Source organism: Sardina pilchardus, chromosome 1 (genome assembly GCF_963854185.1).
Source record: "Sardina pilchardus chromosome 1, fSarPil1.1, whole genome shotgun sequence".
NCBI classification, from domain to species: domain Eukaryota; kingdom Metazoa; phylum Chordata; class Actinopteri; order Clupeiformes; family Clupeidae; genus Sardina; species Sardina pilchardus.
The window spans coordinates 29,332,174-29,359,673 of NC_084994.1; the positions used below are offsets into that span (position 1 = coordinate 29,332,174).

General features: G+C 47.0%; 1 protein-coding gene across 1 annotated transcript in view; it reads left to right on the plus strand.

The window, feature by feature from the left end:
• The window catches only part of LOC134087571 (CSC1-like protein 2), an 88,001-nt gene that overhangs the window by 50,416 nt on the left and 10,085 nt on the right, over nucleotides 1-27,500 (plus strand). Inside the window, 14 exon segments of the mRNA XM_062541159.1 lie at nucleotides 2,311-2,362; nucleotides 2,560-2,668; nucleotides 3,093-3,163; nucleotides 5,912-5,992; nucleotides 8,833-8,956; nucleotides 11,501-11,596; nucleotides 11,599-11,636; nucleotides 12,185-12,322; nucleotides 15,989-16,142; nucleotides 16,472-16,578; nucleotides 17,178-17,264; nucleotides 17,438-17,503; nucleotides 18,344-18,506; nucleotides 19,261-19,366. Of these exon segments, the coding sequence (XP_062397143.1) occupies nucleotides 2,311-2,362; nucleotides 2,560-2,668; nucleotides 3,093-3,163; nucleotides 5,912-5,992; nucleotides 8,833-8,956; nucleotides 11,501-11,596; nucleotides 11,599-11,636; nucleotides 12,185-12,322; nucleotides 15,989-16,142; nucleotides 16,472-16,578; nucleotides 17,178-17,264; nucleotides 17,438-17,503; nucleotides 18,344-18,506; nucleotides 19,261-19,366 (1,392 nt within the window).

Here is a 27,500-nt window from a genome sequence, read left to right on the forward strand (position 1 = left end):
ATTGCCTACACAGTTTAGTGATTTCGGTTGTTAGTTTGCTACTAGTCATTTGCTCCGGCTTACCAACCGAGGATTAAACCCGGTTCAGCAAACACTTTAGTAACATGTAAATAAGTATTGTAAATATGTATTCACCTCTGCCGTTTTGGCTAGGTAATGTTAGCTGCTGTGCTGTTACGGTTAGCTAGCGTACTAGCTCAGCCTATTGGCAAAGAATGTGATTCCTGCTAACGTGCTTATGCTAAGCTAGGCAAACACACAAACTAAATCCCATGTGTGGTGGTAAAAAAAAAATGCATGTAGTGATTGAACAACTCACTTAAGGCCTACTCTCATTCAAATTTCGTAGACCGACAAACTGCTTCTGTGAAACTCAGCTTCCCCCTGACGTCATATGGAAATTCTGCATACCCATACCATGCCAAGACCGAATCATGTTGATACCTCAACAGAGAGGTGCCAAAAAGGAACTCTGTAACCTACGGCTCGTTCTTTTTGGCACAATTCCCAAATTATGATCATGGACACGCTAACAATTGCATGCCGTACATTACCGAATTGATCCGCGCCGGACGGTGGAAATGCCCTACAAGTGTGTTTTCAGTGTGTTTGGGCTCCGACCTCACTGCTTCAAGTGTGTGTGTGTGTGTGTGTGTGTGTGTGTGTGTGTGTGTGTGTGTGTGTGTGTGTGTGTGTGTGTGTGTGTGTGTGTGTGTGTGTGTGTGTGTGTGTGTGTGTGTGTGTGTGTGTGTGTGTGTGTGTGTGTGTGTGTGTGTGTGTGTGTGTGTGTGTGTTAATGTGTGCACACTACCCCCGTATAGGTAAAATGCAGAGAACACATTTCCCTACAGGAGAATAAAGTCTAACTTAACTTAACTTAATATGTTCCTCTGCACTTTCCCTCTCAACGAACCCACCAAGCAGCCATCAATAGTCCCCATTATTTCTCCCCCTTTGTTTTGCCAGTTAGCATCGCTGAAGCGGTTAGCGTTAAGGGTCTGGCAGCGTCGCTGTTGCCTGCTGCCCAAGATCTCCAGGCTGTAGATTATTATGACTAAAGGCTTATCTGCACTGCTGCTGGGGTAATGGGATTGAACTCTATCCGGGAGCGGGGTAATTGGCTGGCCGTCTGGAGCTGAGAGAGAGAGAGAGAGAGAGCGAGAGAAAGAGAGAGAGAAAGAAAGAAAGAGAGGATGACTATCGAAAGAGAAGGGTAAAGGAAAGGAAAGGGAAATAAATGGCAGGCACGGGGCAAAGAGTAGATAGACAGGACAGATAGTCGTATGCAGAGACACAAAACGGATAACAGGCGCGCAGGGAAACAAGATGGAGAGGGGATTTAAAAAAGCAAGACAAGATGGCGCAAGCCAGGGAACATGGAGGGCAAAGCCGAGAGCTCAGAAAGAAAGAAAAAAACGAGAGAGAGAGAGAGAGAGAGAGAGAGAGAGAGAGAGAGAGAGAGATGGAGGGAGCGGGATGAACGAGTGACGCGGGGGGGGGGGGGGGGGGTGTCGCCCTCGCCCTGAGAACGTGTCATCCTTTCACCCTTCTCATTCTGCTCCTGGCCCGGCGCCAGGCTCCAGATAGGGTTCCGTAAGCTCTGACCACTACAGACGCCGGCCTCCAGAAAGCAGTGCACACACACACACACACACACACACACACACACACTGCTGTTAGTGTGGACAGAGATGCTGCTGTTACTGCATACACACAGTGCAGACACACACACACACACTCTGCTGTTAGTGCAGAGTGCAGACACACACACACTCTGCTGTTTCTGTGGACACACACACTCTGCTGTTTCTGTGGACACACACACACACACACACACACACACACACACACACACACACTCTGCTGTTAGTGCAGACACACACACACTCTCCTGTTAGTGCAATCAGCCGTTGTCATGTAGGCATTTCTCTCCTTGCGCTCATCTCTCCTTTGTATCCCTGCTTTCTTGATTGTGTGCATATGTCACACTGTCTCTTTCTCTCCGAGAGGAAATTGCATCCAAACTTGAGAGGGATGCACAGCGGTCCCCTGTCTACCCCTCTTTATGCTGGATACAGAGTTACTGTGTTATCCGGCATCCAGTAGTCGTGTTCATGTGTATCATATTGATAAGACAATCTAACCATTAATCCCCCCATCTCTCTCTCTCTCTCTCTCTCTCTCTCTCTCTCTCTCTCTCTCTCTCTCTCTCTCTCTCTCTCTCTCTCTCTCTCTTTCTCTCTCTCTACATCCCTCTGTCTCGATCTCCCCTCTTTCTTTTTTATGTCTCTGTTCCCGTCTGGATGGCAGACAATAATGCCTACAGCTTTGGCCGAACGACAATAGCCAACCTAAATTCGGGGTAAGGGCGATTTCATTACGACTTTGTTTATAGCCCATAGTATAACATCTGATGGAAATAAAGCTTGCCGCCGGATTGAGTTTTGCTATTGTGAACACTTTTATCGACATTGTTTTAATAAACCCCCCTTGGTTTGATGATGAATGTCCCCGTCTGTCCGTGATGGCTAGAGTTGTCCCTCTTCTCTTGCCGTATAGGAACAACCTGCTGTGGCTGCACACGTCCTTTGCCTTCATGTACCTGCTCCTGACGGTGTACAGCATGCGCCGGCACACCTCCAAGATGCACTACAAGGAGGACGACCTGGTAACGCCCTCTTCCTCTTTCTTTTCCTCTTCCTCTTCCTCTTCCTCTTCCTCTCTCTACCCATCTAGTCAGTGATGCTCGGAGGAGTTAGTTGATGAAATGTGAATGCAGTTAAACCCAACAGACTTTTTGTTTATTGAAACGTTGCCTGTTGAATTCTAAGTATTTGTAACAATGGTGCTTGAAAAGGCTCCTTTGGTAAAAATGAATAATATATATAAAAAAGACCAAATATGGCCGACTTGTATAGCCTTTTGTTAAGTCTGAACTAATATAGAGTTACTAAAGCCTATTTGAAATACCCCCCATCCCCCCCCCCCCCCCACCCCCCATATTAGACTTAGTTAGGAATATTAATATCATCATCCAGACATATTGGCACTAAAGCAATGCAATGCGATGCTCTTATTTCCCTTTCCTTCAGGTCAAACGCACTTTATTCATCAATGGCATCTCCAAGTATGCCGAAGAGATCCATATAAAGCAGCACTTTGAGTATGTTTTTTTCTGAACGCAGTCACACACATACTGCCAAAAAGCGAAACTGTTGACAAAATGTGATGTGAATGAGCAGGCTGTTCAGTTCAATACGCACGCAACACATTCAGACAGGCGTCAGCTGTGCATGTCTGTGTATTTGATGGTATTTTCACACATGTAATTGGATTTCTACCATTACCAGTGATTGAAGCGCTCACACACACACACACACACACACACACACACACAGACACACACACACACACCTACTCACACACCCACACACATCCCTGCAACAATGCACAAAGGGTAAGTAGGTCAAGTCAATTGGCAGGGAGAAAACCCAGTTCACCTTTAAATAGCAGGATGGCGTCCCAAGCCAACCCAGTGATTTCCCTGTCCTCTCTAAACCCTCTGGTAGATCATGTGATCCCACTGGCACACACACACACTCAAACTCAACCTTAATAGAAGACATACACCCATACGTATGCATACATTTGTACACACACTCACACATGCACACACACATATGAACCCCTATGCGCACACATACTGTACATGCACACACAGGCACACACACCTTTACGCACACACACATGAACCCCTATGCACACACACACACACACACACACACACACACACACACACACACACACACACACACACCTTACCTCCCAGCCCTTTGCAGCAGGCTGCCATGAATTACTGTAGGTAAGCAGATCTCACCTGACTAGAGGAGGAAGTGCAGATTACACCCTTAATGTGAGTCATGTGTTGGGGAAGTACTGCGTCCTGAGCTGCTGACTGTGTGTGTGTGTGTGTGTGTGTGTGTGTGTGTGTGTGTGTGTGTGTGTGTGTGTGTGTGTGTGTGTGTGTGTGTGTGTGTGTGTGTGTGTGTGTGTGTGTGTGTGTGTGTGTGTGTGTGTGTGTGTGTGTGTGTGTGTGTGTGTGTGTGTTTACACACAAGTGAATGTATATCTGTATATTGCAGCTGCTCATATGACTCTTCTCATTTCCATAATGCAAAACACCTGGCTGTATGGTCCAGGCTAAGAAGCCCTCCCTCACCATAGACGTGTCACGCACCCAAAACGTGTGATGCCATTTCTTAATAGCACCCCCCAGGCTACCTAGCCCAGGAGCAGGGCCTTGCTTCCCTAAAACAAACAACAACAACAACAACAAAAAACACAGAAAGATTGTGACACACACAAATGTGCCAGACCTTCTAAAAAAGACCCAGAGTTCCTGCCGTGGACATGAGCCTGATGTTGTTCTAGGACACCATTGTCACCTCAGTCAGTAGCCAGCAGTCAGACTTGCTCAGGTCAGCCGCATCTGAGCCGTATGGTAGCCGCAACTGAGCCAGGCCAGCTCCAGACTCACGCCGAATGGCCTTCTTGTCACCTAGTAGAGCCACTAATCGAGCCAGAGGTCGATGACGGACGACACCAAATAAGGGCTGTCTGTAGCTCACTTCATTTTAATAGGGCAGATAAGCAGCGAAACCATCGGGGCGTTTTTATGACTAAAGAATGAAAGTTTTAGCGACACCCAAATAGGGGCTGTAATGCATCCCTGTGTTTAGTAAACGCCGGCTGTTATCATCAGGCGAATCAGTGGGGCTGAAAGATCTCACCTGGGCAAAGAAGTGGCGATCCCTGAGATACACCTGTGGTGAGGTCATGAGACTTTCATTTACCTGTCTTTGCCCAGTACACACTGAATAACAGTAGTCATTAATATACTTTAGGCTGAAGTCAGCAATCCAATAGCCCTTCCAATGTAGTTACCATGGCATTGATAACTAGCTTAGTTAGCTCATTTACAATGTTGTCATGTACAATGTTGCATTTAACTGCCTTACTGTTTAACAGACATGTAGAATTCTCTAGGCAGGTGGCGAAGAGACTTAGTCCAGACTTAGTCCAGCGGTACCGATCAGGCTCCGCCATAGTAAAAAGTTGGCCGAAAGAGCCGTATCCCTACTAAGAGACGTTCTTCCAGTCTTCAATTGTTGCGTGACCTTAGCCTATTGTCGTTCACGATGTTGCATTTAACTGACTTAACTGTTAAACAGAAACATAGAATTCCCTTCAGGCCGCACCTTAGAGCTGTACTCAGTAACAGTCTGCCTCTTGTGCTCAGTTTATTTTCCCACGAGGATTGATCTGCTTAATAGGGCTCACTAATAAGATTCATAATAAGCTTATTAATTTCACATTAGCGCTGTTGGTAAGCTCTTCAGCGAACCGATGCAGTCATTCATTGGGGATGAAATGTCAGCAACCTTATCGAGGTGTGTGCAACATCAGGTTTTTAAACGACCGCGCACAAGTCAGTGTGGGCAAATTGTACTGAATGACATGCAGGCGACCTTCCCCTGAACCGCATTAGGAATTAGCTGCACAGATTCTTGTATCTGGATATGCGATCTAGAGGAATTAAATGAGGAAATCAGCTAATTAAATTAAGCACATATTACCGACACATGCAGAAACACACACCGAAACACACGCACACACCCACACACGCTGTCAGTGTTGACTCTTTATTTGCTGTTTAGTTGCACGTTAGGTGATGTGTTTGTCACATATTACCGAAACACACAGAAACACACACCGAAATACACACACACACACACACACACACACACACACACACACACACACACACACTTGTTGTCAGTGTCGACTGTTTATTTCTGTATAGTTGCACATGAGCTGATGCGTTTGTCTCGCTCTGCTCTCTGATCTGCAGGCAGGCCTATGAGAACTGCGTTGTGCTTGAGGCCCGCATCTGCTACAACGTGGCCAGACTGATGGCGCTCAACGCTGAGAGGTGAGTGAGAGCACACACACACACACACACACACACACGCACGCACGCACGCACGCACGCACGCGCACACACACACACACACACACACAGAACCTACAACGTGGCCAGACTGATGGCACTCAATGCTGAGAGGTGAGTGAGGGCATCGCCACACACACACACACACACACACAGAACCTAAAACGTGGCCAGACTGATGGCCCTCAATGCTGAGGGGTGAGCACATCGCCACACACACACACACACACACACACACACACACACACACACACACACACACACACACACACATATCACAATACTTGATACATTCCTTGTGTTGACACACATGCACACACTGCATTTAAAAAACGTTTAATCGTATATGCTAAGGTCGGCAGGCTACGCCACGTCTCATTAACACAAAGTGGTCCAAAGCTAATTTCAAGGGCATGTTTGCATCAGATAGATAGATAGATAGATAGATACTTTATTGATCCCCAAGGGGAAATTCAAGAGCATCAAAGCTAATTTCAAGGGCATGTTTGCATCAAAGCTAATTTCAAGGGCATGTTTGCATCAAAGCCGGCCGCTGTATGATCAATAGGCATCAGATCTGCTGCGCTGAGATATAAGACTTTGCCTCGTCATATCAGATGCCCGTGCGTGCGTCCCTCGGGAAGACATCACACCAGCGCGCTTACATCAGCCAGCATCACTGGCGGCTATTTTAGGAACAGCCCAATCATTGCCTCCCCAACACACGCGCACACACACACGCGCGCACGCGCACACACACACACACACACACACACACACACACACACACAGACACACACACACACACACACACACACACACCACACACACACACACACACACACACACACACACACACCAGAGGGCTTGTTGGCGCCATGCCATCGTTACATTAGCGGCTAGTCTTCAGAGATGGTGTCAGACAGCGCTGATGAAGCGAGGGAGATGGAACACCTCTGGATTTAGCCAAAGGCCAAAAAATAAATGAAGACGTCACGAAAGCCTTTATTTATCATCATGCAAAGAGATAGAGTGCGCGTGTGTGCGCGTGCGCGTGTGCGTGTGTGTGTGTGTGTGTGTGTGTGTGTGTGTGTGTGTGTGTGCGCACGTGCGCTTGTGTGTTTACTTCACTCTTATCAGCCATAATTGATCTGTTTGTCTGTTTGCTTATATTTATTGATGTGGTAGATGTTCATTCAAGGTTGTTCTGAGCCTGTGAATATGCAAATATGAAACCAACTTGATAAGCTGGTTCATTTAGTCCACACATGTCACATGTCAGTTCTATCAGCATTCTTGTAGTGTGAATCTCATCATATAAACAGGTTCCGAAGTTACCTAGTTACCACACACACACACACACACACACACACACACACCTACTATCACACACCCACACACATTCCTGCGACAATGCACAAAGGGTAAGTAGGTCAAGTCAATTGGCAGGGAGAAAACCCAGTTCACCTTTAAATAGCAGGACGGCGTCCCAAGCCAACCCAGTGATTTCCCTGTCCTCTCTAAACCCTCTGGTAGATCATGTGATACGACTGGCACACACACACACACACACACACACACACACACACACACACACACACACACTCGCACACACACACACACACACACACACACACACACACACACACACACACACACACACACACACACACACACACTCACACACTCACACACTCACACACTCACACACACACATACACACAGGCACACACGTGCGTGCACATTTTACCTTATTATCTTCCGAAATAACCTACAGTATAGCCCCAAATATGGGCACATGTTTTGTAAAGCAGACTGCATGTGTGCCTCCCCTTCTGGCCTTCCTGTTCATCTTCCTTATCTCGATCCTAACAGGAGTTGAAGTTTCTAGACTTCAGCAACATTCAGCTGACATGGCTGTGTTGACTCAGTGGAAACCAATCCATAGCTTACCGCTTTTTTATTGCTTAGTGTGGGACAACCAGCTTTTTTGCCTCGGGGTGTAGTTTCCTACGTACCTGATCAGTTCTTCTCAGCCTCGACTGAGCGCTCCTTGAGGCCACGGAGAGCCAAAATGGCCCCCATGATGAGTCAGCGGGTTAGCCATCTTGGCTCAGCCCGTCTCAGTGTCCACCCACGCACATTAGCTCTGACAGGGGAGAGCAATCGATCCCCGAGCCTCAGGGCCGGAGGATCAGCTTTTCCAAAAGGCTGAACCCATTGATCTTAAGCCTTACTCTGCTGAGGTGGATTGGTTTGTGTGTGGGTGGGTTTAAGCGTGGGTGGGTGGGTGTGCGTGAGTGTGTGCGTGTAAATCCATGGATCTAACTGTGTAGTTCTACTGACGAGGACAGATTTGTGTGCGTGTATCTCTGTATGTATAGAATGTTGCCCAGTAAATGTTATATAGTAACCAGAAATGGACTCAGAGAGCGCAAACCGCCGCCAAACAAAAACCTAATCGCCTCCTGGATCCAGACGGTGGTACAGATCACTCCCAAAGTGTAATCGTTTCTTCCTTGGGTCGTGTCAGACCTTCCCTGAAAATTTAGTCGAAATCCATACATAACTTTTTGAGTTATCTTGCAAACAAATAAACAAACAAACAGACAGACAGACAGACAAGCAAACAAACCAACAAACCCCGACGAAAACATAACCTCCTTGGCGGAGGTAAATAGTAAATAAGTACTCTTCCAGTCCAGTAAATTCCTTGGTTGTATCTACAGTATGTTGATATGTATTGGCTTTATATTCACAATATTCTCTGTGTGTGTGCGTGTGCGTGTGCGTGTGCGTGTGTGTGCGTGTGTGTGTCACAGGAAGAAGACGGAGCGCAGCAAGAAGTTCTTCACGGACCTGATGTCCAAGGAGCACGTGCCCACCATGATCAACCCCAAGCCCTGCGGCCACCTCTGCTGCTGCGCCATCACTGGCTGTGAGGAGGTACTCTGACCACCACCCTCCGCATATCCCACAGTGCACTTCACCAACTGCCTAAAAATGAAGAGCTCTTTTTCCAAAACGCTATAAATCCATTTTTGAAAACATAAAAAAAAAAAAATCATGTTATTTAATTGTGTATTTCAGGTAATATCAATTAAAAAATGCAGTTGTTTTGTTTTGATTGAGTGAAGATAAATCAACTAAACATAACCCAATTATGTTCCTTTGAAATAACTTGAAAAATAAAAATAAAAAAAAATGATTTCTGAAAATTCAGTAAAGTGGTGGATATAGTGTTTTGGAAAAGAACTCTTCAAATCTAGACGCCCCTAGCGGCAGCAAATCTAATTTTGGGTGCCGGGGGGCAGTCTAGCAACGCTCCGTAGAGCTTGGGAGCTGGGAAAAGGCAGAGTCACTGGACCAAGGCGGGCTTAACATAATGGTGTCTGACATGTGACCAGAAGTTGCGACGGTTACGCATCCTGCTACTTGAAAACAATATGATTCATTTAGCCTTGTCCTATTGCGCGGAGAGCGAATTTGAAAGACAACTGTTTATCCCACCCCTCCGATTGAGCCCTGCCTACGGTGAGTTCCCAGACAGGCTACAGTACTTCACCAACACACCCTTAAATAAATCATTAGCAGGCTGGGGCACCTGCACTGTACGCCGGCGACCCGGGTTCGATTCCCGCCCCCGTGGTCCTTTCCGGATCTCTCCCTCATTTGCTTCCTGTCACTCTCCGCTGTCACTATTCATTAAAGGAAGAATGAATGAATGAATAAATAAATCACTAGCCGACTGTAAGTGATACTGAAAAGGGTAATTGTACCCGCTACACCACTAGCCCACATTGCCTGCCAGAAGTCCCAATACAAAGCCATCCGCCAGTTCTCTACCACAGAGAAATGGAGCCAATGGACGATAGCTTAGCTTAGCTGTGTCCATATTCTGTATTCTAACCACCCACACTGCACATGTCCCACAGTGCACTTCCACCAAGACGCCCTTAAGTCAGAGCCATAGAAAGAGAGAGTTTTGACACTCTTTGTCGCCGCAACACAATCAAACGTTCCAAAAACATTCCAAAAAACCTGCGCTGAATGGCTGAATCGCAGGAGGGTGGGATTGTACTCCTGGATGCTGGAGGGTGTAATCAATTAAGTCATTGGCTACTGACCAAGAGATTGGCTGTTAATAGTTCCAAAACTCCCATAACGCGGAAGTAGCCTGGAAAAAGCGCTGCCATTTTTTCCTATAGAAGTCTATGGGAGTGTCGCCACTCTGTTTTATCTACCGCTCTGCCTTAAATAAATCACTAGCCCACTGTAAGTGATACTGAAAAGGGTAATTGTACCCGCTCCACCACTAACCCACATTGCCTGCCAGAAGTTCCAATACAAAGCCATCCGCCAGTTCTCTACCACAGAGAAATGGAGCCAAAGGACGATAGCTTAGCTGTGTCCATACTCTGGTTAACAACTCATGAGTCGACAATATCTGCTCTCTGATGAGTGATTACACTATTGATATAAACATGACGTTAAGAATTACACCACCGTAGAGTAATGGTTGCATTCACAGCAACACCAATACAGATCTGATAGTTAGAGCAACAACGTTCAATCATCCCCCCCCCCGTAGTTTGACAGCACCGTGATCAATAATCCATCCTCCCATTATGAACGGCATCACAATAGTACAGAAGGGCACTAGCCCGATGGTGTTAGCATTAGCCGAGGCATTGCAGTTCATTACCAGAGAGTCAGTGGGATCTAATTGAGCTAATTGCGAGGTGAGTGGGTTAAAGGATAGGACCCGCGTCTCATGCGAGCTGCTGCTGGCCCTGGGCCAGGCCTCATCTCGCTTTGCTTGCTGCTCGGTCTCTATCTGTCTCTGTCCTTCATCGCTAGCCCCCATACCCCCCCCCCTCCTCCTCCCCCTCTCATCTCCCTCTCCCTCTCTCCGCTCCTTTCATCTCCCTTTCCGCTAGTCAGTAAATCAGCAAATCAATTCCCTCTCCGTCCGTCCAGGCACGTTTACAGAGGCCCTGTCAGAGCAGCAGCTGAATGGAGATGGAGCAATAGAGAGGCCTCTGTGTGTGTGATATGTCTGTGGAGCTCTGTTTGATTGTGTGTGTGTGTGTGTGTGTGTTTATGTTTACATGTGTTGTGTGTGTGTAGGGTGTGTGTGTGTGTGGGCGGGGGGGGGGGGGGGGGGGGGTGTTGGGGTGTGTTTGTGTTTGTGTGTGTGTGTGTGTGTGTGTGTGTGTGTGTGTGTGTGTTTGTTTGTGTGAGCGTGAGCGTGTGATTAAGCAAACAATGGCTGGAATGTTTGTTCAATACTTTTCCAGTGCGTGCAATTAAACAGCCCTGCCTCTTCCTCCTTATCTCTCTCTCTCTCTCTCTCTCTCTCTCTCTCTCTCTCTCTCTCTCTCTCTCTCCTCTCTCTCTCTCTCTCTCTCTCTCTCTCTCTCTCCTCTCTCTCTCTCTCTCTCTCTCTCTCTCTCTCTCCCTCTCTCCCTCTCTCTCTCTCTCTCTCAGGAGGAGGCGGTGGGCTTCTACACCAAGCGGGAGGCCAAGCTGAAGGAGGAGTACAGGAAGGAGAAGGAGAAGGTCAACACCAAGCCGCTCGGCATGTGGCCTTCGTCACCTTCCAGAACGAGGCCATGACTGCCATGTGAGTGTGTGTGTGTGTGTGTGTGTGTGTGTGTTGTGTGTTCCTGCATGTGCATGTCATGTTTGTCCTTGTCTGTGTCTGTGTGTGTGTCTGTGTGTGTGTGTGTGTGTGTGTGTGTGTGTGTGTTGTGTGTGTGTGTGTGTGTGAGAGAGAGAGAATGCATGCATATTCTCTCTTCTTTCCAAAGTGTGTGTGTGTGTTTCTGCATGTGCATGTTGGTCCTTGTCTGTATCCTTGTGTGTGTGTGTGTGTGTGTGTGTGTGTGTGTGTGTGTAAGAGAGAGTGCATGCATATTCTCTCTTCCTCCCAAAGTGTGTGTGTGTGTGTGTGTTGCCTGTCCATCAGCTTTGTTATTGTAAATGGCACTAAATGTGACTCATAATGATCCTCCTCCTCTTCCTCCTCTTCCTCCTCCTCTTCCTCCTCCTCCTCCTCCCTCTCTACCTCTTCCTCCTCCTCCTCCTCCTCCTCCTCCTCCTCCCTCTCTACCTCTTCCTCCTCCTCTCCTCCTCCTCCTCCTCCTCCTCCTCTTCCTCCTGCTCCTCCAGCATCCTGAAGGACTTTAACGCGTGCCAGTGTCAGGGTTGCCAGTGTCAGCCGGAGCCTCGCACCTCCCAGTTCAGCGACAGCCTCCACGTGCACAACTGGAACGTCACCTACGCCCCGGACCCGCAGAACGTGCGCTGGTGAGTGTCGCGCCCGTTAAACCCCGTTAACGTCACTTCGTTAACCCCGCACGTCACTTCCTTATCCGGGTGTATGGAGGAATGTTGAAACCAATGGGGAGACCCAAGGTCAAGCTAGGACCAAGGAGCGAGACCGGAGTACTCGATACTTTGAAATGCTTTGTTCCGTAATTTCCCGACTATTAGCCGCGGCTTATACATTGATTTTGCTAAATTTCTTCAGCTATGAGGTTATACAGGGGGGCAGTTCATATGGTGTTAATATGGGTTTGTTTCTTTTAACTTGCATAAAACACTGTCCTGCGGCTTAGATAGATAGATAGATAGATACATACTTTATTGATCCCCAAGGGGAAATTCAAGAATACTCAATGAAGCTTATATGCGGGAAATTACTGTAATGGTGGAATGAGAATAACGTTTGGCCGCCAATGTGTGTCTTCTTCAGAGTCCGAGTATATTCAAAGTATTTTGAAAGCAGGCTTTTGTTTTGGTGACATTTTCAAGATGAAACGGATCCTAATTCAAAGATTCTACCTCTGAATGAAATATCAGAGTGAACATACTCTTACACAATAAATATCATTCCATTCTCACCCTGCACAGTGTCTTGAAGGGTTAGAATTTGAAGAGACTAAAACAGAAAGGTCATTCTAGCTACGAGACAGGGTTGTTAGTTACTGACATTTGCAACCGATGAAGATCAATTCATATGGTGTCTGCTGTACTCTCCATTTGGGCTCTAGTCTGTAGTCCAAAATCCAAAATGGAGGTCTTGCGCATTGCAGTTTCAACTGCCAAACTGTAGAATCGCAAGCTGCACAATCATAAAAAAAAAACAGGGTGTAATGACACAATGTTCTACAGCCGTCTTTCTTCAGATCAAAGGACAAGAGCTGAAAATATGACTGATATTTCTCCTCAGACAGCTGGAGGAAAGCTATCTTGCTGTCCCTGACCCCCCCTCGCTTCTGTAGCTTTAGCGCCAGCAGATCTTCTAGAAGTTTCTGTTCAAGGCCACTCCATAAAGACACAGAGGAGTTTTATTTTATGGCCGGGCCCATGGCCAAGACCTTTAAGAGGACACCGTTAGAATTGCTGGCAGTGAGTGGAGCGTAGGGGATAAAGGTGTGTGTGTGTGTGTGTGTGTGTGTGTGTGTGCTGTTAATGCTCATTAGGGGACCAACGATGGGGTGTTTTTTTATGTCGAGGACAAATAATCGAAGTGAGGACTTTATCATCCTTATGAGGGACAAAATAATTATCTCCGCCTCAGAGACTCTGCCATACATCCACAGCCTCAAGGGCAGAGTGTGTGTCTGTGTGTGTGTCTGTGTGTCTGTGTGTGTGTGTGTGGGCGCGTGTGTGTGTGTGTGTGTCTGTGTGTGCGCGCATGTGTGTGTGTGTGTGTGTGTGTGCTGCAGAAGATGAATAAAGAAGTGTGGTTGTTGAGATAACAAATGAAAGTTGATTTTAGAAAGGGCCGTGTTTGCTTTTTGGAGGAAATCCAGACATGTCGCTAGGGTGACAAGGACAAAGAGAGAGAGAGAGAGAGTTTGTGTGTGTGTGTGTGTGTGTGTGTGTGTGTGTGTGTGTGTGTGTGTGTGTGTGGAGAGAATTGGACAGATGAAGAAAGAGAGAAGGATTGGCAAGATGGAGAGATGGGTGGAGAGATGGAGAGAGGGAGGTGTGGAGAGATGGAGAGACCAATCGATGGAGAGTTTGCAGTATAGGGAGAGGAGTGATAGATGGATGGATGGATGGATGAAGAGATGGTTGCCTTGAGCTTATTATGTGGCCCCAGTTTCCTTGACCTGTGTTCAGCTCTCCGTGAACTCTTTACAGCTCTCTCACTCCTGATATTAGGAATGATAACAATCTCTCTTTAAGACCCTGAGGTCTAGCTCTATTAACACATGCACCCACTTGAGGCGTCATTTCCTTGTGATGTGTGTGTGTGTGTGTGTGTGTGTGTGTGTGTGTGTGTGTGTGTGTGTGTGTGTGTGTGTGTGTGTGTGTGTGTGTGTGTGGGTGTGTGGGTGTGTGGGTGTGTGGGTGTGTGGGTGTGTGGGTGTGGGTGTGGGTGTGGGTGTGGGTGTGTGAACACGGCATGGTATGTTAAAACAGGCCGCCGTGCTTTGGTGCAACAGCAGACTCCCTGCTCACAGGAGAGACAGTGCTATTGCATTCCTTATGGCTTGGCTACTCCTATGCACCGCAGGTGCAGGTGTGGTGTGTGCATATCTACTGTAGGTTTGTTTGTTTGTTTGCACTTGTCACCTGTACAGGAAGTGGGCGGGATATGTGTAGACTACTGCCATGTTGGCCTTACAAACTAACCCCATGCATTTTTTACCGTGATTTCCCAACTATTAGCCGCAGCTTATACATTGATTTCGCAAACTTTCCTCAGCTATGAGGTTAAAACACAAGGGGCAGTTGGTATGGAATAAATATTGTTTTGTTTCTTTTAAAGGTATACTATGCAACGTTTTTCAGTTAATCAATTCGTTCCATACGAATGAAAAGTGAAAGCGAAACCGGCGATGAAATCGCCAATCCTGCATAGTATACCTTTAACTCGCTCAACACAATGTTGTCCTGCAGCTTATACACAACGCGGCTAATGCACAGGAAATTGCTGTATGGAGGATCCTTTTGAGTGTGGCCACGAGGTCAGGCCTCTTCTCTTAGTGACCAGAGACTTTCCGATGAGGAGACAGACACGCCTCATCGGAAAGTCTCTGGTCACTAAGAGAAGAGGCCTGACCTCGTGCCCAGCGTTGACCAAATGTTTACCACATGACTGTGACACAGATCTGACCATTTGGGGGGGGGGGGGGGGGGGGGGGACGGTCAGTGGCTGGCTGGCTGGCTGGCCAGCATGTGATGCCTTATGACCAACAGCCTCATGTTCTCTGGTGAGGCTGTTGGAGCTCCAGGAGATATTTGAGTGCTGCAGTGATGGCACTGTTTTACAGGGGCAGAAGTGTTTATGATCGGTTCTTGCTCGCCCACTTTCCCTCTCGTCGTGTGTGTGTGTGTGTGTGTGTGTGTGTGTGTGTGTGTGCGTGTGTGCGTGTGTGTGTGTGTGATTGTGTGTCTGTGTGTGTGATTGTGTGTGTGATTGTTTGAATCTTGTTATTTCGATACCTGGTTAACATTCCTGCTCGCCCACTTTCTCTCTCTTCTGGTACAGTGTGTGTGTGTGTGTGTGTGTGTGTGTGTGTGTGTGTGTGTGTGTGTGTGTGTGTGTGTGTGTGTGTGTGTGTCATCATGTCGTCATGTCGATACTAGGTTAACATTCTCGTTCTCCCCCTCCTCCGCTCGTTTCCTCTTCAGAGAGCACCTCTGCAGTGATGTCACTGTTTTACAGGAGTAGAAGTGTTGATAATCGCTTCCTCCTTTCCTCCGCCCTCTTTCATCTTGTGTGTGTGTGTGTGTGTGTGTGTGTGTGTGTGTGTGTGTGTGTGTGTGTGTGTTGTGAGTGTCATTGAGTGTCGATACTTGGTTAACATTCTCGTTCTCCCACTTTCTCTCTCTTCTCGTGTGTGTGTGTGTGTGTGTGTGTGTGTGTGTGTGTGTGTGGTTTGAGTGTCGTTGTCTCGATACTTGGTTAACATTCTCGTTCTCCCCCTCTTCCTCTCTTCTCCTCCTCTTCCTCAGGGAGCACCTCTCTCTGGGGGGCGTGATCTGGTGGATCCGCTGCTTCATCATCAACATCATCCTCTTCCTTCTCCTCTTCTTCCTCACCACGCCCGCCATCATCATCTCCACCATGGACAAGTTCAACGTCACCAAACCAGTCGAGTACCTCAACGTAAGAACGTCACCCTTGTGCATTGGCTGAATTCTACAGCGATAGATACAACGATTTTACAATGACTTCACAATGAATGCACTAGTGATAGCCTACATATATGTTACACTTGAGGTGTTCAATGCACTTCTGAAATACTGTATCTGAAATAAGCTTGATGCTGATGTTAGTTGCCGCAAGGAATTTAATGACCGTTTACTGGACAAATTGAGCAGCGAATTAAACTGATCTCGCCCCTTGTTGATGAATGCTTCTGTCCTCTCTGTTTTTTACACTCTCTCTCTCTCTCTCTCTCTCTCTCTCTCTCTCTCTCTCTCTCTCCTCCACAGAACCCTATTGTCACTCAGTTCTTCCCCACCCTGCTCCTGTGGGCCTTCTCTGCCCTGCTGCCCACCATAGTGTACTACTCCGCCTTCTTCGAGGCTCACTGGACACGGTACACACACACACACACACACACACACACATACACATACACACACAAGCACGCAAGCACACAAGCATCCATGTTGTTTGTATTGTGTCTGTGTTTGTTTTTAATTTAGGCGCTTGTAGTCGGTCACTGCAAAATTAGATGTTGCTCAGGTGTTGATGTGTAATGTGTGCAGTTAGTTAATTCATTGAATTAACATGAATTAAAATGTATTTAATTAAGGGTCTCCTATGGGCTTCAAAAGAAGGTTGAGAGAGACAGGATCAACATCAGTGCTGTGATGGGCTTTATGAATGCTCTAGGGTTGGGGGTGGATGTACTGACAGAGAGCCAGTATTTCCCAGTCTGGCTCTACTGAATGCTGAATCAAATGTCTGTCTTTCAGTATGTATGTATGTATGTATGTATGTATGTATGTATGTATGTATGAATGTAATGGTCATAATTAAATGGACAAGGTGTGTGTGTGTGTGTGTGTGTGTGTGTGTGTGTGTGTGTGTGTGTGTGTGTGTGTGTGTGTGTGTGTGTGTGTGTGTGTGTGTGTTGTGGTTGTGTATGTGTGTGTGCGTGCCTAAACTGGTGTGTGTTGTGTGTTGCAACAGGTCAGGGGAGAACAGGACCACCATGCACAAATGCTACACCTTCCTCATCTTCATGGTCCTACTGCTGCCCTCCCTTGGACTCAGCAGGTACTGCACCCCTCTCTCTCTCTCTCTCTCTCTCTGCACCCCTCTCTCTCTCTCTCTCTCTCTCTCTCTCTCTCTCTCTCTCTCTCTCTCTCTCTCTCTCTCTCTCTCTCCCTCGTGTGCACATCCTATTGATTGTTTAATGAAATGCACACCTTTTGTATTCCTCTCCTCAGTCTGGACGTCTTCTTCCGTTGGCTCTTTGACAAGAAGTTCTTGGCTGACGCGGCAGTGAGGTTTGAGTAAGTGCAAATGTTATTCTATTGCTGTAGCTCTAGGTTAAATGTTAAAATGTGTAAATGTGGCCCCAGCCGTGGCGCAACTGGCTGGGGCACCTGCACCACACGCCGGCGACCCGGGTTCGATTCCCGCCCCGAGGTCCTTTCCGGATCCCACCCCAACTCTCTCACCCATTTGCTTCCTGTCTCTCTCTACTGTCCTGTCATAATTAAAGGCACAAAACCCCAAAAAATATACTTAAAAAAAAAAAAAAAAAAAATGTGTAAATGTTAATATATTGCTGTAGCTGTGACTTAAATGTTAACATGCTTAAATGCTAAATTAAAGGTTAAATGTTAAAATGTTTGAATATTACTTAATTGCAGTAGCTGAAGCTCTGTAGCTTAATGTTAGAATACTTACAGTACATGTTATTATGTTGCTGAAAGTCACTTTGGATGCATATATCTGATAAGAGAATAACCCCCCTACACAGCATGTCTGGAATATTTACCTTTACTTATCTAAAATATTTGACTTAAATACACATATCAAACATTGGATAAACAAAACAAAAGCAACAAAAGTATATTTGTCATGACATTTCAATTTTGCATGACTGCAGCTGTTCAGGTAAGATCAGATGTAGCACTGTGTCAGGACGATGCTGATGTTAACAGACTTCTGTTCTGAGGCCAGACATTGAAAGCCACCCCAGAGTCTCTCTCTGGTCGTGGTTCCCTTTGGTTCTAATTCAACACGGGATCTCTAGTTCTGGTTCTCTCTGGTTTTGGTTCTCTCTGGTATTGGTTTTCTGGTTCTGGCTCTCTCTGGTTCTAACTCATTGGGTCTTCCTCTGCCAGGTGTGTGTTCCTGCCAGACAACGGAGCGTTCTTCGTGAACTACGTCATCGCCTCGGCGTTCATCGGGAACGCCATGGACCTGCTGCGCATCCCGGGTCTGCTGATGTACATGATCCGCCTGTGTCTGGCCCGCTCGGCTGCAGAGAGGCGCAACGTCAAACGGGTAAGAGCACACACACACACACACACACACACACACGCACACACACACACAGCAGGGTGGACACATGTACCCACACATACGATGTGTTGTGTTTAACTCAATGGATCGTATTCGCACACATACATTTGTTTTCAACACACATTGTGGTAAGCACTCTACAGTAGGCCTGAAGCCACCTTCATACAAGTGTTCAAACGCGCGCGCGCGCGTGTGTGTGTGTGTGTGTGTGTACAAGGAACACAAACGTGTGTTTGTGTGTGTGTACAAAGAACGCACACCTGCAGCATCTGATGGAATTAATGAAGTGTGTCAGCCGTGAATGAATGTATTTTCGTCTGCCCAGGCGTGTGTGTGTGTGTGTGTGCGTGCGTGTGTGAATCAGTGTGTCTGTATGCTCGTCTCTGCAGTGCGACAGCCTTGTTTGTGCACGGTGTCAAGCATTCTCTGAATGGGAAGTGTGTGTATGTGTGTGTGTGCGTGTGCATTTGCGTCTGTGCGCATTTGCGTCTATGTGCGTGTGTGTACTGTCATATTGTGTGTGTGTGTGTGTGTGTGTGTGTGTGTGTGTGTGTGTGTGTGTGTGTATGTGTGTGCACGCGCACGCGTTCACAGGAGTTTGTGTCTGTGCGCATTTGCGTCTCTGTGCATTCGTGTACTGTCATACTGTGTGTGTGTGTGTGTGTGCGTGCGTGTGTTGCATAACTTCTCTCTGATTTCACCCTCTGCCGCCCTGTGTGTTTTTTCCCCTCTACAGCATCAGGCGTACGAGTTCCAGTTCGGCGCCGCCTATGCCTGGATGATGTGCGTCTTCACCGTCGTCATGACGTACAGCATCACGTGTCCAATCATAGTGCCCTTCGGTGAGTCGGCCACGCCTCTTTATGCGACGGATTCATTCACAAATTGGAGACGGGGAGAATGAGAATGAGCTAGGGGCAAAAGGCAAGGGAGAGCGAAGGATGAAAAATATACAGAAAGGAGGGAGGAAGAGAGAGAGCGATAGAGAGAGAGAGAGAGAGAGGGAGGGATGACGGTAAGTATAAATTGGAGGTATGAAGAGGGAGGGAGGGAGTGAGGAAGAGGAGAGAGAAAGAGAAAAGGACATTGCGTCACTGAGGAAAGACATTTCTGTTGCCTTGGAGGACCCCTGCTGGTGGATTTGATGAATGACAGCATATGAACAAAAAGATTAAACCAAGCTGAACGAGTGAATCATGTCCCTCCCTCCCCTCCCTCCCTCCCTCTCACTCTCTTTGCGTGTGTGTGTGTACAAGTGTGCAATGACTATAAAAGATACACACCCACATACAAACACACATACACACACACACAAACACACACACAGACACACTGACAGACACACGGACAGACACAGACATTCAAAGAGGGAGATGGGGGGTGGGAGGTGTGTACACACACACACACAGGAAGAGAGAGAGATGGATGCACTGAGAGAGAGAGAGAGAGAGAGAGAGAGAGAGAGAGAGAGAGAGAGAGAGAGAGAGAGAGAGAGAGAGAGAGAGAGAGAGAGAGAGAGAGAGAGAGAGAGAGAGAGAGAGAGAGAGAGAGAGAGAGATACAGTGCCAACCATGCTGGCCGCCTCAACAGGAGAGGCAGACTCACCCACTCTTCATGCATATAAATAGCACCACTGCCTTTTTATATCACTGGCACACGGCACACGAAAGAGGCAGAGATGGAGGGAAGATGCTGAAGGTGAGGGAGAGTGAAAGAGAGAGAGATAGAGTGAGCGAGCGAGAGAAGGAGAGAGAGATAGAGTGAGTCAGAGATAGATAGAGAGAGAGAGAGAGAGAGAGAGAGGGAGGAAAGGATGTTGACGTACGTAAATAACAAGCATGAGAAAGGGAGAAGATAATTATCTTGTGTTTGTATATTTTGTGAACTGTATAACATGTGCTTTAGATTAATGGTGACAGGATATGTCCTCTGTCCTCTGTCCTGTTTGTCTGTCAAGTGGACTACTGGGAAGCTTTTACTGGGAAGGTTTAACTGGAAAAGTGTGAGAAAAGGGGAGGGGGGGGACTAGAATGGAGTCATCAGATAAAACCCTGGGAAGATAGAGGGGTGAGCCGGCGCCCCCACCAGTGAGCCTGCGGCGTGTGGAATGTAGAACCGTTGCCGGAGAGTTCTCTCCGACCGTTTTGCCCTTCTCGCTCTGTCGTTCTATCCTGCTGCACACACACATCGTTCCTTTTCCCCCACTCTTCTCTTTGTCTGTCTGTTTTTTTTCTTAAACAGTGTTGCAAACGTCTGTGCCTAGATTAATAGACTGTGTTTTTTGAACTCTGATCTCCTCTCCCCTCATATAAAGAATGAAGCTGGCGTAACTGGTGATCTATATCCCAGTTTCAGTCACGTTCCAGTTGCCAGCAATCTCTCTTGATGTGTTCATGTTCTATTGTTCAGGGCCTCCTCTCTTACACCCTCCCTCAAACACTGTTCTAATCATTCTCTATCAATCATCTTTCACATTAGTCTATATTCTTTCTTTCTTTCTTTCTTTCTTTCTTTCTTTCTTTCTTACCTTCATTCTTTCTTTCTTTCTTTCTTTCTTGCTTTTTGTCTGTCTGTCTGTTTGTCTGTCTGTCTGTCTGTCTGTCCTTTCTATCTGTGAGTCTGCCTGCCTGCCTGTCTGTCTCTCTTTTTCTCTCTCTGTCTCCCTCACCCTCTCCCTCTCTCTCTCTCTCTGTCACCCATGATGATCCGCGTGCCTCCAGCAGTCTCTAGGAGGCTGTGACTCATCAGGGTACAGCAGTGGGGCCGTACTGCAGTTTGTGCCGCACTGAAATACTCCCCCCTCTCCTCCTCCTCCCCTGCTAATGTGCTCACAAAATATTAGTTCTACCTGTCTGGTGCAAAATGTTGACTGGGGGAAGAAACTCTGTGGGGAGACGCTAGAAAATTAAATTTATTTCACCACGCAGTCAGTTGCATTAGACAAGGTCAAAAGCAGTGTTGTTTTATTTAAAAAAAAAAAAAAAAAAAGAAAGACAGAAATGTAACTTTTGGCACTAGAGCAAAAAAAAAACTTCAGAGGTGTTCACGTCAAAGGAGACTACCTTCACTTCCCAACTATTACTGTAGCTGTGGCTTCTAGTTCTACATTGATACAGGTGCTGGTCTCGTGAAGGCCAATATGAAGAGGGGTCAAAGCATGAAACGGTTGGAGCATAACGTTAAGCTAATGTAAAGGTGTCATCTAGAAAGCATGACTGCATACTTGGCATTGGCACATACAGTACATGCCTACACAAAACCCCCTCAATAATTACAAATCAAACTAAGCTGAATTATTATGGTGCACGTAAGAAGATTACTCGTGGCCAAATAGGGTGACCTTGTGTTTCACATATTATGTAATAAACATCAGTTAAATAAATACCTTTACAGCAGCCAATGACTGCGCAGGACATACAGTGTGACACATATTAGCAGAGGGGAGGAATCAGATTGGAGATATTGAAAAACAGAAGATGTGAGTCAGTTGTGTTTGAGGATGATTAGTAAAAAAAAAAAACTTAGGCTGGGCTTTTAAAAGTTATCAGAACAAATGAAAAAAAAAAGTGCTGAGCTAACTGTCTCAAAAGAGCTAGACTATGCTTGTGTATAACTATGCGAGTGACCATTTGTCACACACACTGGCTTCTGTGATCTCACCTGCAGCTAACATTGTGCCGGCGATGGTGGTTAGAAGGGAGGATGAGGGTGGGGGGGGAGGATAAGGGCGTGGAAGGTTGTCCGTACAAAAGAAATGTGAAATATCCCTGTTTAGGCAACTGCAGACTGTCTACTTCAGACTGCCTTGCCGCACCGCACGGTCCCGCAAGTATCAACCAATAACAAAACATTTATTTGTCACAAAAACAAAATACCCTGTGTAGGTGTGCAAGCAACTCCTCACCCACTATAGACAGTATGTCAATGACATTTAAATATATAAATATTAGGTTTTTTTGTTACCCTGTAGAGCATAACACTGAAAGTATTCTTGCGTGTTCATGGGCTTCGTCAGGTCCCTTTCCACAGGTGTATAGAATCAAGCACCTTGATTATGAATGCAGACTGGATGGTGCTTGATTAACACACCTGTGGAAAGGGACCTGATGAAACCCATGAATCCACTAGTTGCATTAAAGGCTCTCGGTGAGCTTGTTTTATTTCCTGTGGAGCCAGGTGTGTTTGAACCTGCCACTATTCTGAATGTAATGAGTGTGTTCACGGGACCCGGTTGGGTGTTGCACCTAGTGAATCAGCACGTTACGATAAAGAAGGACACCAACACAGACACTAATAACATTCAGATTAGCGGCAGGTTCAAACACACCTGGATCCACAGAGGAACAAACAAGCTCACCGAGGGGCCTATCGCGCAACTAGACGTCGTCGGTTTTCGGGGGTCAGGTTTCCTCGGCCGGTTCTCTCCGGAGCACCTGCGCCTGCCTGGCGACGGCGGCGGCGGCTTCCGCGTCGTCCGCCGCCGCCGCCGCCGCCGAGGAGCCCTGCTTGTTTCTCGCCAGCAGGAAGGGCAGGTAGGTCTCCACGTAGAGGCTCTTGAACTTGGTGCTGCTCAGGCAGTAGACGATGGGGTCCAGCAGCAGGTCCAGGTAGGCCAGGCACTTGAGGCCGTCGTACACCTGCAGCGCCGCGTCCTTGGCCTCCGGCGAGAACTCGGCCCCGCCGCGGCTCACCACCAGCAGCACCATGCGCGAGACGGTGCACGGCAGGAAGCAGAGCGCGAACACCAGCAGCACGGACACGACCAGGAAGGAGGCCCGGCGCAGCTTGGTCCTGTCGCCGACCGAGTTGCGGCGGAGGCGCCCGACGATGCCCGCCGTGCACAGCAGCAGGATGACGAAGGGCACCAGGTTCTGCGTGAAGAAGACGATCTCGCGGAAGGCGTCCACCACGTTGTCCTCGTCGCTGCACAGGCTGTCGCTGAGCGGCCGCAGCAGCATGGGCACGGTGAGCGGCAGCAGCAGCAGCCAGACGAGCGCCGCCACCAGCGGCGAGCGCTCGCGCACCTGCCGCGTGCCGTGCCGCCCGCCGTGCGCCACCTGCAGGTAGCGGTAGACGGACACGACGGTGAGGAAGGCGATGCTGGCGCCCCGGTTGAGGAAGAGGACGAAGAGCATGCAGCGGAAGACCAGCTCGTTCTCGCTGCGCCGCTTGCCCCGCTGGAAGTTGTAGGCGCGCACGGGCAGGCAGAAGAGGAGGAGGATGTCGGCCAGCACCAGGTTGAAGAGGAAGACGTTGCTGGCGTTGGTCTTCCAGAACTTGAGCTTGAAGATGAAGAGGTAGAGGACGGACACGTTGAGCGGGAGCGCCAGGATGAACTCCAGGAAGAGCACCGCCGAGTAGAACACGTAGAGGGGCTTGTTGTGCGCGGTGCAGTTGTCCACCTGGTGGTCCATCTCCATGATGGAAGAAAAGAAATTCAACGGTTTTTTTTTCAGGAAAATGACAGCAAAAAATTATCACCACCACATGGAAAATGACCGGCAAAAAAAAAAAAAACTTATCACCTCCTCATGTAGTGGAAGAAAATAATTCAAAGTTTCAGGAATATAACAGCAAAAAATGATCACCACCTCCTTACGGAAAATGACTGCAAAAACAATCACCTCCTCATGGAAAATGACAACAACAATTATCACCACCTCCTCATGGAAAGTGACCGCCAAAAAAAAAAAAAAAAACGATCACCTTCTCATGAAGTGGAAGAAAAGAAATCAAAGTTTCAGTTAAATGACAGCAAAAAAAAGCATCACCTCCTCATGGAAAATGACCGCAAAAAAAAACCGATCACCTTCTCATGTAGTGGAAGAAAAGAAATCAAAGTTTCAGTTAAATGACAGCAAAAAAGGGATCACCTTCTCATGGAAAATGATGGCAAAATGAAACCGATCACCTTCTCATGCAGTGGAAGACAAGAAATCAAAGTTTCAGGAAAATGACAGCAAAACCGATCACCTTCTCATGTGGTGGATATCCTCAAACAAGAGACCCTGGAGGATAGGAGTAGGAATAGGAACAGGCATTTGGTCAGTGAGAGACGTCTCCTGTTGCCGTCTGCAGCGAGAGAAATCTCCAGAGCTCTCTGTCCATGTCTTGCCCCGGTGAAGCGGACTGGTGGTGTGGGTGGAGAGCCAGGCTCCCGAGCGTAGGGGGTAGTGGGCGGGCGGGTAGGGTGGGTAGGGTGGGTAGGGTGGGTGGGGTGGGGTGGGTGGGTGTTGTCGCTAAACACTGAGCCCTGAGGGCTGACCGAGGGCCCGCCCCAAGAGGAAGCAAGTCATCACTGTCTGAGTCGCTCGGACAGCTGATCTCAGGAGAATTCCCCTCCCCACACACACACACACACAGACACACACATAGACACACACACACACACACACACACACACACACTCAGAGAGACGCACACAATGCATGACGTGGAAAGATGCCATTTATTGCCACATGGCACCACAGAGGAATATGCTCGACATTTGTGGGACACAGTGTCTTGGTTTGTTTGTTGTTGTTTTGTGTGTGTGTGTGTGTGTGTGTGTGTGTGTGTGTGTGTGTGTGTGTGTGTGTGTGTCTTAGTGTCTGTGTCTGTGTGTGTCCCGTTTTGGGAATGGGTCCTTTGAGGATGGCAGTATGCAGGAAAAGATAATGGCCCAGGCCACTGCCTGTCCAGCTATGCGTTTTCACATGAGTTGGTTCCCAGCACACTCGTGGCCGTGATGGTGATGAGATTTATCAGACACTGTGGAGGAGTAAAAGCAACAGGATTAGTTCCTGGAATGTGACTCTCAGCAATAGCCAATGAGAAAGGACTGTAAAGTCGAGTTCATATGGTGATGTCAGGACTAGTCTGCGTGCATGCTTCCTTAAGCAGCATTCACACCAAGAACGATAACGATAACGATAACGATAACGATAACTATAGCCATAACGATAAAAGCGTCCACACTGGCCAGCGATAAGAAAAGTCTCTCCTTGTGTAAATGAATGTGATGTCTAAAATAGCTCAAAATCGCTCTGAAAGCGATATCGTTCTTCAAGTTGTTATCATTATAGTTTATGTGTGAATATCATTTATATTAACGAGAACAATATTTGTTTACAGTTATCGTTACAGTTATCGTTCTTGGTGTGAACAGCCCTTTAGCCCAGAACTGCCCGAAAGCAAAATGGTTTTGCTATTAACTTCACGTTACTGGGTCAAATTGGGTTGTTTCTCTCATGTACATGCACAGACAGACAGACACCCACCCACACCCATGCAGTTCACTTTGCCAAGGCCCTTGTAAACATGGGATCTAAGGTGCGACACAACAGCAGCCCACATCTATAGACAATATGGCAACCCCCTCCAACCCCTATCGTTTCAGGCATGACTGACTACACACGCCGGCTTCACAACCAGTGAGATCTAAATGGCTGTTTTCCCCTCACGCCACCACACACTCACATACGTCAAAAGTGAGGGACCCAAACACACACACACACACACACACACACACACACACACACACACACACACACACACACACACCTGTATCTTCAGACGTGCTCACGTGATTGGACATTTGAGGTCTGACATGATGAAGCCACCCACCTCCGAGTAAATGTGTTGAACCAACTTAGAAAGACTTTTTTTTTTTTTTTAACTCACACCAGCCCAGTATATTTAGACATGCCCGAGCTGACATTTCAAAGTCACACAAGGTGACACAGCCCTCTTTCGAGGAATTGTTATGATATCAGGAAAAGTGGAAGAACCGGTTCTGACTTGGCTGACTAAGCTTTTTGAAAATGTAGTCTACGGTACACATCTTTTCAGTGATTTTTATGGTGCGTGTCTTTATCATGGTAGCAATGTATTTTCTGAATGAATGTGCCGGTATTTCACTGAGTAATGTCCTGTGGAGTTCACACAGGTACCTGTTGACACTTGACAGGTGTTAGATAAATGTGGCTGTTGACATTAAATGTTTGCAGTAAATAGCACACCATTTCTTCAGAAAACTCTTCTGAAGTCAATCAATATATTTTTCTACAACTATATATATGTGTGTGTATATATATATATATATATATATATATATATATATATATATATACTGTATATGTATATATATATATAGAGAGAGAGAGAGAGATAAATAGATACATTTTATTTGTCATGTCAATAAAGCCATTGAATTGAGAGAGAGAGATAGATAAATAGATAGATGGATGTATAGATAGATATGCAGAAATCATGTTGTATTGTTTTAAATTAGAATTATAACACGCACCTGGAAAAAAACTAATCCCAAATGGCATAAATTACATTACTCTATGGATCTTATAGTAGTCGTTGGATACTATTTTAGGTCATTATACAGTCATGATGTATGCATTTACAGTGAACCAAGGCCCGTTGTGGGAGTGTGATTATGTGTCTATCTGTGTGTGCGGGTGTGTGTGGCGTGGCCTTATAAAAGGTCAAAGGTCAAGCTACTGTTGCTGAAAGAGAATGTTACCCCAACAAGCCCAACCTATATTTATACTCCTGCAACAGGACTGATGCGCTTGCTCAATTCAATTCAGCTCCATGGAGCTTTATTAGCATGACAAACACTTGCTTTGTTCTGCCAAAGCATTTGTATTCATACAAATATTTGGCCCGCTATGTGTAGTATCAATATAGGTCCCTCTTCAACACGCAGCGCTTCGTCCTCTTCATCTGTTACGGCGTTGGAAGGTCTCTTATAACTTTTGACAGACACATACCTTTTATTTTTTTTACAATTGATGACTTCTGTCTGATGATTGAGTCTGTCCGACCGCCTTGGTTGTCTTTTACTGTCGGTCACGTTCTGTATTTGTGAACTTTGTCTTGTTTGCGCTGTCTGCGTTTGTGATCAATAACACAAGTGGTACACCCTTGATATCCCTGGGTGCTGTTGTTGACACCGTAGCCCACCTCTTGCTATTCACTGTT